General features: G+C 37.3%; 1 protein-coding gene across 3 annotated transcripts in view; it reads left to right on the top strand.

Moving 5' to 3' along the window:
• The window catches only part of NKAIN2 (sodium/potassium transporting ATPase interacting 2), a 533,834-nt gene that overhangs the window by 236,238 nt on the left and 281,404 nt on the right, over positions 1–16,192 (top strand). For all 3 annotated transcript variants that reach the window (XM_039325494.1, XM_039325476.1, XM_039325485.1), the window contains exon 2: positions 11,547–11,684. In XM_039325494.1, the coding sequence (XP_039181428.1) occupies positions 11,547–11,684 (138 nt within the window). The remainder of the gene's footprint in view (positions 1–11,546; positions 11,685–16,192) is intronic.

The following is a 16,192-nucleotide window of genomic DNA, read 5'->3' as shown; positions in this document are numbered from 1 at the left end:
TCAAGCAACCATAAATTATCTATGTGGCATTAATTTTGTAGTTCTTGCCAAGAGGTTCTTTTAGAGTTCTTTTTTTAAAAATGACATTATGCCCTATTTCTAGGGGCACAGTAGATTTCTGAGAGGGCCAACCAAACCTTACTGCCAGGCAATAGGATCAATTTGTCATAATCCTTACATTGTATTCTCTATACTGATTTCAACACCATAAATATTGAAAATTACTATAGTTTATAATATATAATACAGTTTACATTAATTGTGTAGATGGTAACGTACAGTAGTCCCTGAATAACGATGGCAATTGGAACTGGAATGTCCACCACTAAATAACATGGTCATAAAATACAGGATCACATGACCACAAAATTTAGTTACAAACAGTTCCAACAGTCCCCATTGCCATCATTAACTGAATTAACTGAACCCTTTGAACAGGGGGGGAGTGGGTTGTCCAACAATATTTTTAATTGTTGCAGTTCATTACTTGAAAGCCCCAAACCCAAAACACTCAAAGAGCCACTTGGACCCGTTTCCCACCAAAAACAAAACACCGGGAGCCGCAAAACCCTTTTGATATCTAAAATGAAGATAACACTGCATATATTCTTTTTTACCTTTATTTTATATGTATGTATGTATGTATGTATGTATGTATGTATGTATGTATGTATGTAAAAAAGGATGTATGCAATGTTATCTTCATTTTAGATGTCAAAAGGGTCTTTCTCTCTCCCCCCTCCCTCTCTTTCCTAACTCTTTCTCCCTTTCCTTTTTCTTTCATCTCTCTCTCTCTCTCTCTCTCTCTCCTATCCCTCTTTCCTCTTTCTCTTTCCTTTCTCTCTCTCTTTCCTCGCCCACTCTCTTTCCTCTCTCTCTCTTTCTTTCTCTCTCCCTCTCTTTCTCTCTCTCTTTCTCTCTTTCTCTCTCTTTCTTTCTCTCTCTTTCTCTCTTTTTTTCTCTCTTTCCCTCTCTTTCTCTCTCTCTTCCTCTCTCTCTTCCTCTATCTTTCTCTCTCTCTCTTTTTCTCTCTTTTTCTGTCCCTTTCTCTCTCGCTCTTTTCTCTATCACTCTTTCTCGCTCTCTTTCTCTCTCTGTTTCTCTCTCTCTCTTTCCCTTTCTCTCTCTCTCTTTCATTCTCTCTCTCCCTTTCTCATTCTCTTTCTCTCATTCTCTCTTTCTTTCTGTCTCTCTCTCTTTCTCTCTCTCTCTTTTTTTCTTTCTCTCTCTCTTTCTCTGTCTCTGTCTCCCCCCTCTCTCTCTTTCTCTTTCTTTCTCTTCTCTCTCTCTTATTCTCTCTCCCTTTCCTATTCTCTCTCTCTTTCTCTCTTTCTCTTTCCTCTCTCCTCTCCCTCTTTCTTTCCTCTCTTTTTCTTTCCTCTCCCTCTTTCTCTCTCTCTCCCTCTTTCTCTCTCTTGCTCTCTTTCTCTCTCCCTTTCTCTCTCTTGCTCTCTCGCTTTTTCTCTTTCTTTCACTTTCTCTGTTTCCCTTTCTCTCTCTGTCTCTCCCTTTCTCATTCTCTCCCTCTCTTTTTCCCCCTTTCTCATTCTCTCTCCCTCACGCTCTTTGTCTCTCTCTCTCCCTTTCTCTCTTTTTCTCTTTCTCTTTTCTCTCCCTCTTTCTTTCCTCTCTCTTTCTCTTTCCTTTCCCTCTCTTTCTTTCCTCTCCCCTCTCTTTCTCTCTCTCTTTCTCTTTCCTCTCCCTCTCTTTCTTCTCTCTTTCTTTCCTCCCTTTCTCTTTCCTCTCACACTTTCCTTTCCCTCTCTCTTTCTCTTTCCTCTCTCTCTTTCTCTTTCCTCTCTCTCTTTCTCTTTCTCTCATTCTCTCTCTGTCCCTCTATCTCTCCCTTTCTCTCTCCCTCGTTCTCTCTCTCCCTTTCTCATTCTCTCTCTCTTTCTCTTTCTCTCTCTTTCTTTCTCTTTCTCTCTCTCTCTCTTTCCTCTCTCTTTGTATTTCCTCTCTCACTTTCTCTTTCTCTCATCTCTTTTCCTCTCTTTCTCTCTCTCTTTCTCCCTTTCTCGTTCTCTTTCTCTCCCTCTCTCTCCCTTTCTCATTCTTTCTCTCTTTCTCCACCTCTCCCTTTCTCATTCTCTCTCTTTCTCTCCCTCTTTTTCTCTCCCTCTCTCTCTCATTCTTTCTCTCTCTCTCTCTTTCCTCTCTTTTTCTCTTTCCTTTCCCTTTTTCTTCTCTCTCTCTTTCTCTCTCTTTCTACCTTTCTCTCTCTCTCTTATTCTCTCACCCTTTCCTATTCTCTCTCTCTTTCTCTCTTTCTCTTTCCTCTCTCTCCTCTCCCTCTTTCTTTTCTCTCTTTTTCTTTCCTCTCCCTGTCTCTCTCTTTCTCTCTCTTTCTTTTTCTTTCTCTCTCTTTCCCTTTCTCTCTTTCTCTCTTTCTCATTCTCTTTCTCTCTTTCTCTTTCCTCTATCTTTTTCTTTCTCTCTTTCTTCTTCTTTCTCTCTCTCTTTCTCTGTCTCTTTTTTCTCTATTTGTTTGTCATTCTCTCTCTCTCTTTCTCTCCCTTTCTCATTCTCTTTCTCTCCCTTTCTCTCTCTCTTTCTCTCTCTCCCTTTCTCATTCTTTCTCTCCCTTTCTCTCTCTCTTTCTCTCTCTCCCTTTCTCATTCTCTTTCTCCTCTCCTCTCCCTCTTTCTTTCCTCTCTATCTTTCTTTCCTCTCTTTCTCTCTTTCTGTCTTTCTCTCTTTTTTCTCTCTCTTTCTCTTTCTCTTTCTCTCCCTCTCATTCTCTTTCTCTCTTTCTCTTTCTTTTTTCTCTCTCTTTCTCTCTCCCTTTCTCAATTTCTTTTTCTTTCTCTTTCTTTCTCTCACTCTTTTTCTCTTTCTCTCTCTCTCTCACTCTTTCTCGCATTCTCTCTCTCTTTCTCTCTCTCCCTTTCTCATTCTCTTTCTCTCCCTCTCTTTTTCTCTCCTCTCTTTCTCTCTCTTTCCCTCTCTTTCTCCCTTTCTCATTCTCTCTTTTTTCTCTCTCTCTCTTCTTTTCTCATTCTCTTTCTATCTTTCCCTTTCTCATTCTCTTTCTCTCTCTTCCTCTGTCTCTCTCTCTTTCTGTTTCACTTTCTCTTTCTCTCTTTCTGTCTCCCTTTCTCATTCTTTCTTTCTCTCTCTCTTTCTCTCTCCTCATTCTCTTTCTCTTTCTTTATCTCTCCCTTTCGCTTTCTCTCTCTGTTTTTCTCTTTCCTCTCTCTTTCTCTCTCTCCCTCTCTCTCCCTTTCTCATTCTCTCTCTGTCTCTCATTCTCTGCCTCTCTCTCTTCCTCTATCTCTCCTCTTTCTGTCTCTCCCTCTCTCTTTCTCTCCCTCTTTCTCTCATTATCTCTCTCCCTTTCTCATTCTCTTTCTCTCTCTCTCTCTCTTTCCTCTATCCCTTTCTCATTCTCTTTCTCTCTTTCTCTTTTTCTCTTTCCTCTATCTATCCCTTCATCATTCTTTCTCTCTCTTTCTCTCCCTCTCTTTTTCTCTCCCTCTCTTTCTCTCTCTCATTCTTTCTCTCTCTTTCTCTCTATCCCTTTCTCATTCTCTCTCTCTCTTTCTGTTTTCTTTTCCTTACTCTTTCTCTTTCCTTCTTTCTTTCCTCTCTCTCTTTCTCTCCTTCTATCTTTCTCTCTTAGTTTCTCTCCCTTTCCTATTCTTTCTTTCTCTCTCTTTCTCTTTCCTCTCTCTTCTCTCCCTCTTTCTTTCCTCTTTTTTCTTTCCTCTCCCTCTTTCTCTTTTTCTCTCTCTTTTTCTTTGTCTCTCTCTTTCTCTTTTTCTTTCTCTCTCTTTCTCTCTCATTCTCTTTCTCTCTTTCTCTTTCTTCTATCTTTTTCTTTCTCTCTCTTTCTTCTCCTTCTCTCTCTCGCTTTCTCATTCTCTTTCTCTCTTTCTCTCTCTCCCATTCTCTTTCTCTCTCTCTCCCTTTCTCATTCTCTTTCTCTGTCTCTCTTTCTCTCCCTTTCTCATTTGCCTTCTCTCTCCCTCCCTTTCTCTCTCTTTTTCTCTCTCTGTCTTTCTCTCTCTGGCTCTCTTTCTTTCTCTCTCTCTCTCTCTTTCTCTTTTTCTCTTTCCTTTCCCTCTTTCTTTCCTCTCCCTCTTCTCTCTCTCTCTCTCTCTTATTCTCTCTCCCTTTCTCATTCTCTTTCTCCTCTCTCTCCTCTCCCTTTCTTTCCTCTCTTTATCTTTTCTCTTTCTCTTTCTCTCTTTCTGTCTTTCTCTCTTTTTTCTTTCTCTCTCTCTCCTTCTTTCTCTCTCTATCTTTCTCTTTTTCTCTCTTTCTCTCTCTCCCTTTCTCATTCTCTTTCTTTCTCTTTCTCTCTTTCTCTCTCTCCCTTGCTCATTCTCTTTCTCTCTCTCCCTTTCTCATTCTCTTTCTCTCTTTCTCTCTCTCCCTTTCTCATTCTCTTTCTCTCTCTTCCTCTCCCTCTCTTTTTCTTTCCCTCTCTTTCTCTCTCTCTTTTTCTGTCCCTTTCTCATTCTCTCTCTTTCTTTCTTTCTCTCTCTTTCTCTCTCTCTTCCTTTCTCATTCTCTTTCTCTCTCTCCCTTTCTCATTCTTTTTCTCTCCCTCTCTTTCTCTCTCTTTCTGTTTCACTTTATCTCTTTCTCTCTCTTTCTCTCTCTGTCTCCCTTTCTTGTTCTCTTTCTTTCTCTCCCTCATTCTCTCTCTTGCTCTTTTTCTCATTGTCTTTCTCCCTCATTCTCTCTCGCTCTTTTTCTGTTTCTTTCTTTCTCTCTCCCTTTCTCTTTCTCTCTCTTTCTCTTCCTCTCTTTCTCTCTCTCTCTGTCTCTCTCTCTTCCTTTCTCTCTCTCTCTTTCTCTTTTTCTCTCTCTTTTTCTTTCCTCTCCCTTTTTCTTTCCTCTCTCTTTTTCCTCACTCTTTCTCTTTCCTTTCCGTCTCTCTCTTTCCCCTCTTTCTCTTTCCTCTCTATTTCTCTTTCCTCTTCCTCTTTCTTTCCTCTCTCTTTTTTTCTCTTTCTCTCTCTCTCTCTTATTTTCTTTCCCTTTCCTATTCTCTCTGTCTTTCTCTCTTTCCTCTCTCTCTTTCTCTTTATCTCTTTCTCTCTCTCTCTTTGTCCCTTTCTCATTCTCTCTCCCTCTCTTTCTCTCTCTCTGTCTTTCTCATTCTCTTTCTCTCTCTCTTTCTTCCTCTTTCTCTCTTGCTCTTTCTCTCTCTCTTTCTCTTTCCTCTCTCTCTTTCTTTCCTCTCTCCTTCCTCTCTCCCTCTCTCCTTCCTCTCTCTCTTTCTCTTTCCTCTCTCACTTTCTCTTTCCTCTCCCTCTTTCTTTCCTCTCTCTCTTTCTCTGTCTTTCTCTTTCCTCTCCCTTTCTCTTTCCTCTCCCTTTCTCTTTCCCCTCTCTCTTTCCATCTGCCTTTCCTTTCCTTTCCCTCTCTCTCTTTGTCTTTCCCCTCTCTCTTTCTCTCTCTTTCTCTTTCCTCTCTATTTTTCTTTCCTTTCTCTTTTCTCTTTCCTCTCTCTTTCTCTTTCCTCTCTCACTTTCTCTTTCCTCTCCCTTTTTCTTTCCTCTCTCTCTCTTTCTCTCTCTCTCTTTCTCTCTCTCTCCCTCTCTTTCTCTTTCTTTCTCTCTCTTTCTTTCTCTTTCCTCTCTCTCTTTCCCTTTCCTTTCCCTCTCTTTCTTTTCTCTCTCCACTCTCTCCCTCTCTTTCTCTCTTTCCTCTCTCTCTCTTTCCTTTCTCTCATTCTCTTTCCTCTCCTCTCCTGTCCTTTCTCTTTCCTCTCTCTTTCCTTTCTCTCTTTCTTTCCTCTCTGTCTCTTTCCTCTTTGTCTGCCCCTGCCAATCGCCACCCCAGTCGGAACTGCCCCCCGGCCTGGCCCAGGAAGACACGTGGCTAGCTCAGCTGCCCAGGGAGGGGGCAGCCCAGGGACAGCCCAGGGAGTGATGCCCCCACCGCCCCACCCGGAACTGCCATCCAGCCCGGCCCTGGGAGACACGTGCCGGCTTGGCTGCTCAGGGAGTGGCCTGGGGACAGCCCTGGGAGCGATATCCCAGCTAGGACTGCCGCTTGTTACAGATAAGCAGGGTGGTGCTCTGCGGACTCGGAGCTCCTTCCCTGCCCCCCCGCCACTGACCCATCGTCTCTGGTGCTGCTTGGCCAACGGTCGTGCCGGTTGAGCATTGCAGGGGCTGCTGTCCCTCGGGGCTTCGGCTTGCGGGAGGGCTGGCCTGCTCAGCGGAGGCTTCGGTGGGCCATTCCCAGCAGGGATCCCAGGGCTTCCCTGCGCGGTTCCCCAGCCACATGCACCTCGGACAGGGCCAGCCTGGGAAAGGGACTTCCTGCCTGCCCTTCTCCCAAAGGGCGGGGCACCCGGGCGCAGGGCCAATCAGGAACCCTGCGAGGGGGCAAGTCCACATGAGAGAGAAAGAGAGAGGGGGGTAAGCTCTCTCCTTGTCTCTGCAAATGGTGGAGGAGGCTCCGGAGCCACAGGGGATTGCTCAAAGAGCCGCATGCAGTTCCCGAGCTGTGGGTTGCAGACCCGTGCCCTACGCTATTTCAATTTGCCAGATCATTTCAAATCTGAAAATTGAAAATAATGACTAACTTGCATAAATAGCATGCTTATCTTAGGTGAAATAAAATTGTACATACTTTTGGACAAGTTTTTCTTTACAATGCTTTTTCAATATCTTCCTTTCATTGTGGTCTGTGGCAGTGCTCTCTTATACTGAAGTCTTGTTTACCATAGAATATCATAAATTTAGTAACTAGGAGAAGAGATCTATTCACTACAGCAATAAAAACATTTGAAGGCATAAAGTAAAACACCAAATTAAAATACCGGAACTAGTTCATGAAGTAAGCCTGTGAAATAAAAAATACAGAAACATGGAAGTTTAATGGGAGAAGTACTGTACCTAAATCTAAAAAACAAAAATATTTTTTAATATTTTGCGCAATAATGTTGCATAAATAAAAAATACTCTTATCTTGTGTTGCTAATGTGAATTGATAAATTTTCTTTTTATTTTTTAATTTGTACTTATTGTAATGTATTTTGATAGCCTTCCTCCCCCTCCAAAAAGCCAAAAAAAAAAGATAAAAGCAAAAAAGGAATATAAATTTCCAAGCTGCATAAAATTAAACAAAAACTTTGGAAGTAATATTAGCAATAAGTCTAAAGGTGACAAATTATCAATTTAACACATGAGTTATTTTTTTTACATTGAGGCATACCTCCACAATTTCATTTTTCTAAAGAATTATGTGTGATTTCCAAGAAGTAACTCGAAATGTCCTGGCAACTGTTACCATATAAAAAGGGCAACTCCATGTACTTTTTAAGGTTATAAGGTTGGCAATGTACTTTGCTAATTAGAAGGATGTTTTTTCCCAGCATTTTTTGCAAAATGCTTTTAGTAAATCATGGTGTGTTTCTTTATTGCTTTTTTGGGCACGTTTTTTTTTTTTAATTAGTGTACCTGTGAGGTATGGTTAGTCTATCTCTAGCTTTTTTCTCTGCTGCAATCCTTGTCTCTTGATGTCTAAAAATACTGAGATCTCTTGGGGAGAAAATACCCTTTTTTCTACAATTTTACAATTTTTTTTGTAAGAACTTGTGTGTTCAAACTGTCTTTGCCCATCATTTTTGTTTCCATCATTTAGGCTCCCTCCTGGCAGCTGAGCATTCCAACTTGGTTGTCCTATGACAAAGATTAGCTAAAGCGCTCCTGCTATGCTTTGCTGGTCTTGTATATATTGAAAAATATGGAAAGTCTTTAAATGCGTAATAATATGCCTAATATAATCTAATTGATCAACAAAAATGGAATTACTTGCTTGCCTGTAAATTCAGAGCAAAAACAAAGTTCAAAGAAAATGTCAGAAGAGAGAAAGCTGTTTCTTCTTAAAATGTAATAATTTTTACGGAAATATTATTTCTCTTCAAGCATGGCAGTGGATCAGTTGAATTAGATGCTTATGTTATGCATGCACCTTTGTTTATTTAAAAGCTAATATTGGTCTCTGAGATAAAGTATGTCACCAGAATAATTAATTTGCTTACTGATTTTATTTTAATTTATAAAGGATTTCAAGGACATAACTAGTTAAACCCTCTTGAGGGCCTTGTTTCTTACCAAGCTGTTGTTTGAATATAGCAAAATGATGCAAAGCATTTATATGCATGCCATTTAAAAATGGTACACAGTGTGCATATTTTGTCGGGTCAGGAATAAACTATATACATAATCATATTAAAGTGCTTCTCTATATTCATTCAAGATTAATGTGATTATTCCTCAAGAGCATCAAAATCCCTGATCAATTGCTCACTTAGTTTATTCATGTAAACAATTAAAATAAACCAATACACTATAGATATATATTGGAAGTCCAAATCAGTTGAAATAAAAAATGTTTTTCTGCTTGTTGATGACATTTTTATAATTATCACAAGATATGCATTGTAACTACTACAGTATATCTTTGAACATTTACTGATATTGTTTGTACTAAGGATGAAACTTCATTTTTGTTATATAACAAAAATGTTGGTATAAGAAATTTGATTTCCCCTATTAAAATTTCTTTGTTCTCTGTGTCTAAACCTTCAAGTCAGTTTGAAGAAAAATAGATAAACTTAAACCTGTTATGTGCTACTAGTGGTTTCCCCTTTTGATTTACAATAACAATGGTCAATGTATAAACCATGTGTAGTCCTTGGCTTCTGGTAATGGGTACACAAGGGTTTTACGCAAATGTTTTGTTTTCCCTTGCTTTTAATATCACTTTTAAAGATAGATCAAAAGGATCTATCTTTAAAAGTGGTACTAAACCAAATAAAATTAATGAATGGATTTATGGGTAGGCGTGTGTAAATAAGTTCATAATTTCCAACTCTGCATTGAACATTTCTTAATAAATTTGCATAAATGTATGAGGAATGCTTGTGGTGATATTAGAGGTATTGAGGATGTGAAAATGTTTTGTATTTTTGTGTGCAGATGCTGTGGTTTAGTTATCTGGGACCCTGAGTTATTTGCAATAAATGTTATGTAGATTGTATGATGCATTGGAAATATGGATGTGAAAACTGATATGTATTAGGTAAATTAGAGTGAATGACTGTTCTGTGTTTTCATTAATGTGGTGGGTTGACTCCGAAATTGGATTAATCACATTACATAGTTCGTAAAAAAAGAAAAGAAAAAAATCTCCAAATTTCCTTGAAATTGTAATGTAGTATTTAACTGAAATAAAGAATTATGTCATCCTTGAAATATTAAAATAAAATTAAGTCAAATTTATTTTTAGCCATACATATATGTAAATATCACAACATAGAGAAGTAAGTTCTTGTTTCTACTTCAGGAAAACTTTGTGGTACCTTAAAGACTAGAGACTGACATCTCATATTATGTCATCAACTTTTTGGGATGGAAACCATTTCATGAATGCATGAATTGTCTTCTGATGACTATTTGGGCATGTCTATTGTATAGTCTATAATTTTCCTGAAAAGGTTCTAGAAGAGGCTTATTATAGCCTTCTTCTAATATAATTTTTATTTCCCAGCCTAGTCTATAGACCTGGGATTTTATGATAGTTTCCCATTCAACTATGAACCAGATCTCTTCTAGTTAACTTTTTAGATGACAATCAGGATGCTGTCATCTTCTGAGTTTTTGTGAAGAATTCAGCTAAACCTGAATCTTACGGGTAATAGTAGTCATGAGAAGACTAAGCAAGTCTGTGAATGAAACATCCCTCTCACTTTTCATAAATAAGATTGTGAAGATGGGAACCAGGATTCGGCTATCATTCATTTGTTCTTCTGCATAATCTATTTTTTTCTGTCCTTTGCAACATGAGAAGCAACAGATAAAAAGGAGGCTACTACACGTACTAACAGCAGCAAGAATTGTATTTGCCCAATATTCGAAAAATGAAAATTTAGCAGCTGAAGAAGTAGTAATTAAGAAAATTTTAGAGTGTGCAGAAATGGGTAGATTGACTTTAAAGATAAAAGGGAAAGAAGCTCAGTGTATTTTAGAACATGGGATAATTTCTATCAATGGCTAGAAAAACGAGTTAGAGAGAAAGGAATGTGATATGTAATTTTCAATATATATTAGCAAGAAGGCCTTTAAGTGATTAATTAACATATTGTTTATGATAATTAACTATTATCTATTATTGTTTGTTAAACACATGCTGTTTACTAAATATTGAGAATGTTATTTGGAAAAACCCCAACCCTAATCCTAACCCAAATCCTAACCCCAACCCCGACCCCACCTTATTTCTAACCCAATAAAAAACTAATAAAATCTATACACAAAAAAAGGAGACTACTTTGCTATAATTATTGTGGTTCTATCGTTCTTTAGCTCTTTCTGTCAACTCACTGGAACCAAGTATGTTTGGTCTGTGAATCTTTGGTGATTGTGCTAAAACGGTTGTAATATTGTTTCATCGGAGCTATTGTCCTCAGATCTTGGATCAGAAGTGTAAGGCACTGATACATTTAGCTCACAAGATGCGATTCCATAGTGCTGGAAAATTACAGTACATGGGTTTTGATAGTTGCTAAAATGGACTTCCATTTTACACAGTGGCAACAACTACAATCAGTGTGCCTTCTGTGTTTCGCATTCCTGCGAAAAACAATTTCTGTATCCAAGAGCTTGACACATTTTGAGAGACAATTAGGTGAATGATCCATCTTTGTTCTTAAATAATGGTATGTGTCTAATGAATCAGTCTCTCTCTCTCTCTCTCTCTCTCTCTCTCTCTCTGTGTGTGTGTGTGTGTGTGTGTGTGTGTGTGTGTGTTTGTGTGTTTTATCAATGTAGAAGAAATTGAGTTTTTCAATAGATTTTCAGATGGTTTCAGTAAGGCAGAATATAATTCATGAGATACATATAATTCCTAAAATCTCTTTCAGGACTGTACAAAATGTTCAAATCCAAATCTTAAGTAAATCCTTTATTTAACTGTTGTTAATTTTAACCCTTTTAATACTTTCATGCTATTGTAAGCCACCCAGAGTTACTCTGTATAGTGAAACTAGCAGCATATAAAATAAATCATAGTTTTGCAGTGCAATCACTTGCATTGCAAACCTGGATCAATCTTAATTTCATATATTTGATACTTGACTCAGATCCTTTATTTTGCCACACACGGACAGGTATGCACTCACATTTTTATCTGAAAATAGTCTATATTGAACTTGCAAGCAAACCACCAATTCTAGACATGGAAATCCTATTAATGGTAAATGATGAAGTTCTTAATGCTTCACTGCCTTCAGCTGTAGCATCTCATTGAATGGGGATTTGTATCTTGCTTAAAACTGCCCATGTGAATATTTTATCTAAACAGATCTCAGTGGATTATTGTTCTAAAAAAGCATATTTTTAATAAAACAGAAAGAGTGAATCATAGCGTAAATCTGCTATTCTTTGTCTTTTTTTGCCTTATCAGTACTAATGGTAGTACTGAAGGAGAAACTATTCTTCAAAACACTGTTTTTTCCCCCTCTCGTTTCTTTCTTCTTGAGCTATTCTAATCAAATCACTGTTGTTGTTTAATCCTAGGTCTGTGTGCTGGAGAGACAAATATTTGATTTCCTTGGTTATCAATGGGCACCAATCCTGGCAAATTTTGTACACATTATTATAGTCATACTTGGCCTATTTGGAACCATCCAGTATAGACCTCGCTACATAACAGGAGTAAGTATTATTACTTTGTATGCTTAAGAATGAACCTGCTATATACAGTAAGAAGACATTCTCTATAATTTAGGAGGATCTGTACATATAATCTTTGTGATCAAGACAGATTAACTATATCCAGAAAATACAGCAAATTGTTCAGATTTTTTTTTTTAAGAAAAGTATGTGCCAGGATTTACATAATGTCATGTAGGGATATATATTTTCAATATTGAAAAGTTAAGCTATTTATGCTTTGTGAGTGAAATGAGTGATTTCTACCTCTCTCCCTCTCTCTCTCTCTCTCTCTCTCTCTCTCACTCTCTCTCTCTCCTTCCCTCCCTCCCTCCGTCCCTCCCATCTTTCTCTTTCTTCAAAGAACTATTCAAATTGTAACCTTGAAACTATTCATGACAGCTGAACTCAAATAGCAAACAGAGTTGAAGAGTATTCAAAGAAGAATGAAGGTAAAAGGAAATGCAATAAAAATGGTTTTAAAGAATAATACAAGATGTATGGCCAACAGAGATGACATTTCTATAGGTTACAGAATCAGGCTTTATTCTTTTACTGCTCAGACTATTAGATTGAATGGCTGAAAAATGTTATCCATAAAGATCAATAATAACAGCAGGTTACATTCATCCGCTAGAGCTTAGCAATTGCTATTTCAACTCTATCGGCAACTTTGAAGATTCAGAGGTAATGTGTGAATATAGTCCATAATAATGCAGTTGTAGTTATATACTTCCAATTTTTGAAATGGATAATTGCTACTGAGTGCTCAGAAGGCAAGAAGAGTTTATTTATTTATCTCATTATTATAGCTACCCACTCCAGCAGATTCTGGGCGGCTTACAAAATATAATACTAAATTAGTTTAAAAAATTGACAAAACAAAGCAAAAACTAAAAATTGGGTAATGAAATGTCTGCAAGAAAACAACCAAGCCCAGAGAGCATCTTATTTCAACCCTGAGCTACAAATATTCTCCTTTATTAAAAACGAAGAATTGGCAAGGATCTTCCCAAAAACATCAACCTTGAACCTGGAGCTAAAGCCAGGTTGTAAGAGCTTATTGGAATCCCAGGAAAGAGAGCAGCATCCATATTTCTGGAGAAATGATATCCCAGAGTGAGAGGTTGCAACAGAGAAGGCATGCTTTCTAAGTCCCAATGGATGGCAACGTAAAAGATACCTGGAATGTACCCCTTCTGCCCCAAAACATCTGGAATGCAGCTCTCAGAACAGTGGTGACATATGGCCACAATGAGACATGCCCATTGCTGCTTGAGCCACTGCATTCTGAACCAACTGCAGTCAAAAAACATAATCAATGTTGAACATATTTTTTGAAAATGGCTGATATGCTTTGGAATGTCATAGAAGACTCTTTTTGAATATCGTGGTTCTTGTATCCACTTGTATTTCCTTCATTTATGCTTAGTTAGCATTGCTTCTAAGGAGAAAAATATATTTCATTACAACAAAGCAGTTTGATGTTTTAGTAGAAATAAAGTTTCCATTTGGTTCTGTGCATGGTCTCACCAAACCTAGCTAATTGCAATAGTTCCTTCTTCGGGATTCCCTATCACAATGGTTTGATTTGAATAATGTCTTAAAAACATATGTTTACAATAAAACTGATACAATAGAATATCCTATCACACTTAAGTATTTTTCCAAGGCAGTTTATTTAACCAAACTGTGTAGTTTGTACTATCCTAGAAGAATTTATGTAGCTTTACCACCATCAACATCCCTGCCAATACTATAGATTTTTTTTCCCACACACATCAGTTCAATAAACAAGCCAGGTGTCTACTCCTTTGCTTTATGTCTGCAAGAATCATGTGTGCTTCTTATACTTAGCATTTTCTTGGTTGAAATCTGGCCCTGAAGCACTCTCCTCCATCAAACTAATTAATTCTTCATAGAATCATTGCTATTATAAAACATAATTCATAGTTTTCCTACAAATTATAGTAAAAAATCTCCTCACATGCATGCAGCTACCGGTACTTCTTTTCCTCCCTTCTTTTAGAACAGTGGTTCTCAACCTGTGGGTTGGGACCCCATTTGGGGTCGAATGACCATTTCACCGGGTCGCCAAATAAGGCTGTCCGCCATTTTTTCCCCCTTTTCTTTGGCCACGCCCCTGGCACCCGGTGATGTATAAGTGGTTGGTGGTCACCACAACATGGGGAACTGTATTATGGGGTCACGGCATTAGAAAGGTTGAGAGTCACTGTTTTAGAATAAGTCACACGAAACAGGAATCCTGTATCTGTTAGTTCTTGACATTTTTACAAGCAATCTCCTTCTGTACTAAACGTATAGCCTTTTATACAGGATAAAGCACAGGTCAATGAACTTATCTGGGTGATTCACAGATTACAAGCATTGTCACATAAGGATAAAGAAATAATTCTCAAGCCTACAAGAGCTCGTTTTTGATATTTTGCCAAACATCCTGATAGGAAGATCCATGCAGCAAATCTGCTCTCCTAATTTTATATAATGATTCTTGGATGTTCTGAGTCTCTCTGTTCACTACTGGGAATAGTACATAGATGCCAGCCTGATGCTCTTGTGGATTAAAATTAACATGTCAGAGGAATGAAATAGCAACTTCCATTCCTGATGTATGCATGTTAATTAGAACACATCTACACAGTACTTTTGTGTATACATTTTGGGGATGATAAACATCATCATGCTTGGCATGGAGGTGAAGCTGCTTAATGCCTGGTCATTCTGTCTCCAGGTAAAAAGGAGCACTAGAAAAAGGAGTACAAACAGAGCCAACTTTTTCTTCTTACACTGATTTACAAATTATTTATGCTTATTCTACCTTCATATCTATCTCTGGCACATTTTCCTGGTAAAGCAATTTGGAAACATTGATTGGAAGCCATTCTCCTAGAGAACATGAACTATTTTATTCCTAATTCTGCTGTATATGAACATTTGATTGCAAATTTATCCTCCTAGTAGAACAGGATCTTCATACTCCCATATCTTCATATCCAGAGACTAAGAAAACTTTCCAGGATAATTTCTATTTTCACAGATGGAAAAGAAGGAGACCTTTGGGAATTTCTGTAAATTCCCATAGGATTTAACAATAGAATTACAATATTATATGTAATCATGTAATATTGAAAATAGTCCTGTACTTTAAAATGCTCAAATTATTTTATAAATTCTTGACTCTGCAATAGTTACTTTGAGAGTAGAATTTCAATTTATTTGCAGGCTGGTCCTACAGATCCTAATTTAAAAAAAAACAGTAGAGCAACAATTCTATCTCTGTTGTTCATATTTATTCAAGGTGAAGAAATGGAAACATGTTTTGATTTGAATGATTATAAAAACTCAACAAATTCCATTTTCCCCAGACCTATGTGAGAATCAGAATAGATTTGCAAAATTCAGAAAACATGCAAGTACTAAAAAGCATCTATTGAAGAAAGTATGTATAAAATGAATGTTTGAAGAAGTATAAGATAGGAATAATATTAAAGAAAACTAATATTTATGGAATATACACAATTAGAAAGTTCTCGTAATGACTAATATGTTACTAATTTTCCATCAGATTTTCTTTTTTTGGAAGGTAATGGAACTGAATTCATGAAGCACAGAAATGAGTGAAATAAATGTATGACTAGGATGGAAAATGCAAAAATGAATGAAGCCGAAGGGGAAAGAATTGCCCATTCTTAGTGCAAGGTCACATAAGCAGCATTTCTTGACTATTTCTGAGAATGTCTTCCTTGATGCATCAAAATTGTCTTCCTTTTAAACAGCAGCAATCTTGGATTCATAAAATCAGAGACTTTTTATTAGACAAGTCTAAAAGCTACATTAACTGTAGGTAGCAGTTAAAGATCTTTTTCTCAAACCTCTTAGACAAGAAAAATAAGCAAATGAATGTTCAGCTTTCATCTGGAGATTAGCAGTTAAATAAGCCTATATTTCTACTTATAAAATCTAAGATACTGCTTTAATTACTGCTATGCAAATCGCTGCTAGAGTTTCAGTAGCTAATATGGATTTGTAAGTGAAGATTGTAAATTATCATAATTGGCTTTAAACTGCAATCTTAAACTCAAACATTCGGAAGTAAACTTTATTGAGTTTCATGAGACTTCCAGGTAAACCTTTTAGAGATGAGCTCTTTCCTTCCTCCTTGTATTTTAGCTTTTTATTTCTTTTTTAAGTTATTTGTAATGTACTGTATATTCCTTATTTTCTTTGACACAAAATCAGGTTTTGATTTTTTAAAGTACAAGTTTATGTTGTTTCAGCTTTATGGAGCAGGTAATGTTAAAAATCCATTCATCTTTGAAGAGTATCTGGCATTTTCAGCTATACTTTTCATTATGTTAGCATGGTTTATGATAAATGGTATTATAACTGGTGTTTGATACGAGGATGTTCCTGTGGTCCTTTAGATGGAAGAAAGAACACAACCCCCCTTAAAATGTATTACTTTTTATTTCATTGATATTTTAATGGGG

Source organism: Crotalus tigris, unplaced genomic scaffold (assembly GCF_016545835.1).
Source record: "Crotalus tigris isolate CLP2741 ecotype Arizona unplaced genomic scaffold, ASM1654583v1 scf7180000017611.44802233496:7321179, whole genome shotgun sequence".
NCBI lineage: Eukaryota > Metazoa > Chordata > Lepidosauria > Squamata > Viperidae > Crotalus > Crotalus tigris.
Note: the sequence above shows the minus strand (reverse complement) of the source record. Positions and strands in the feature narration are given on the sequence as shown.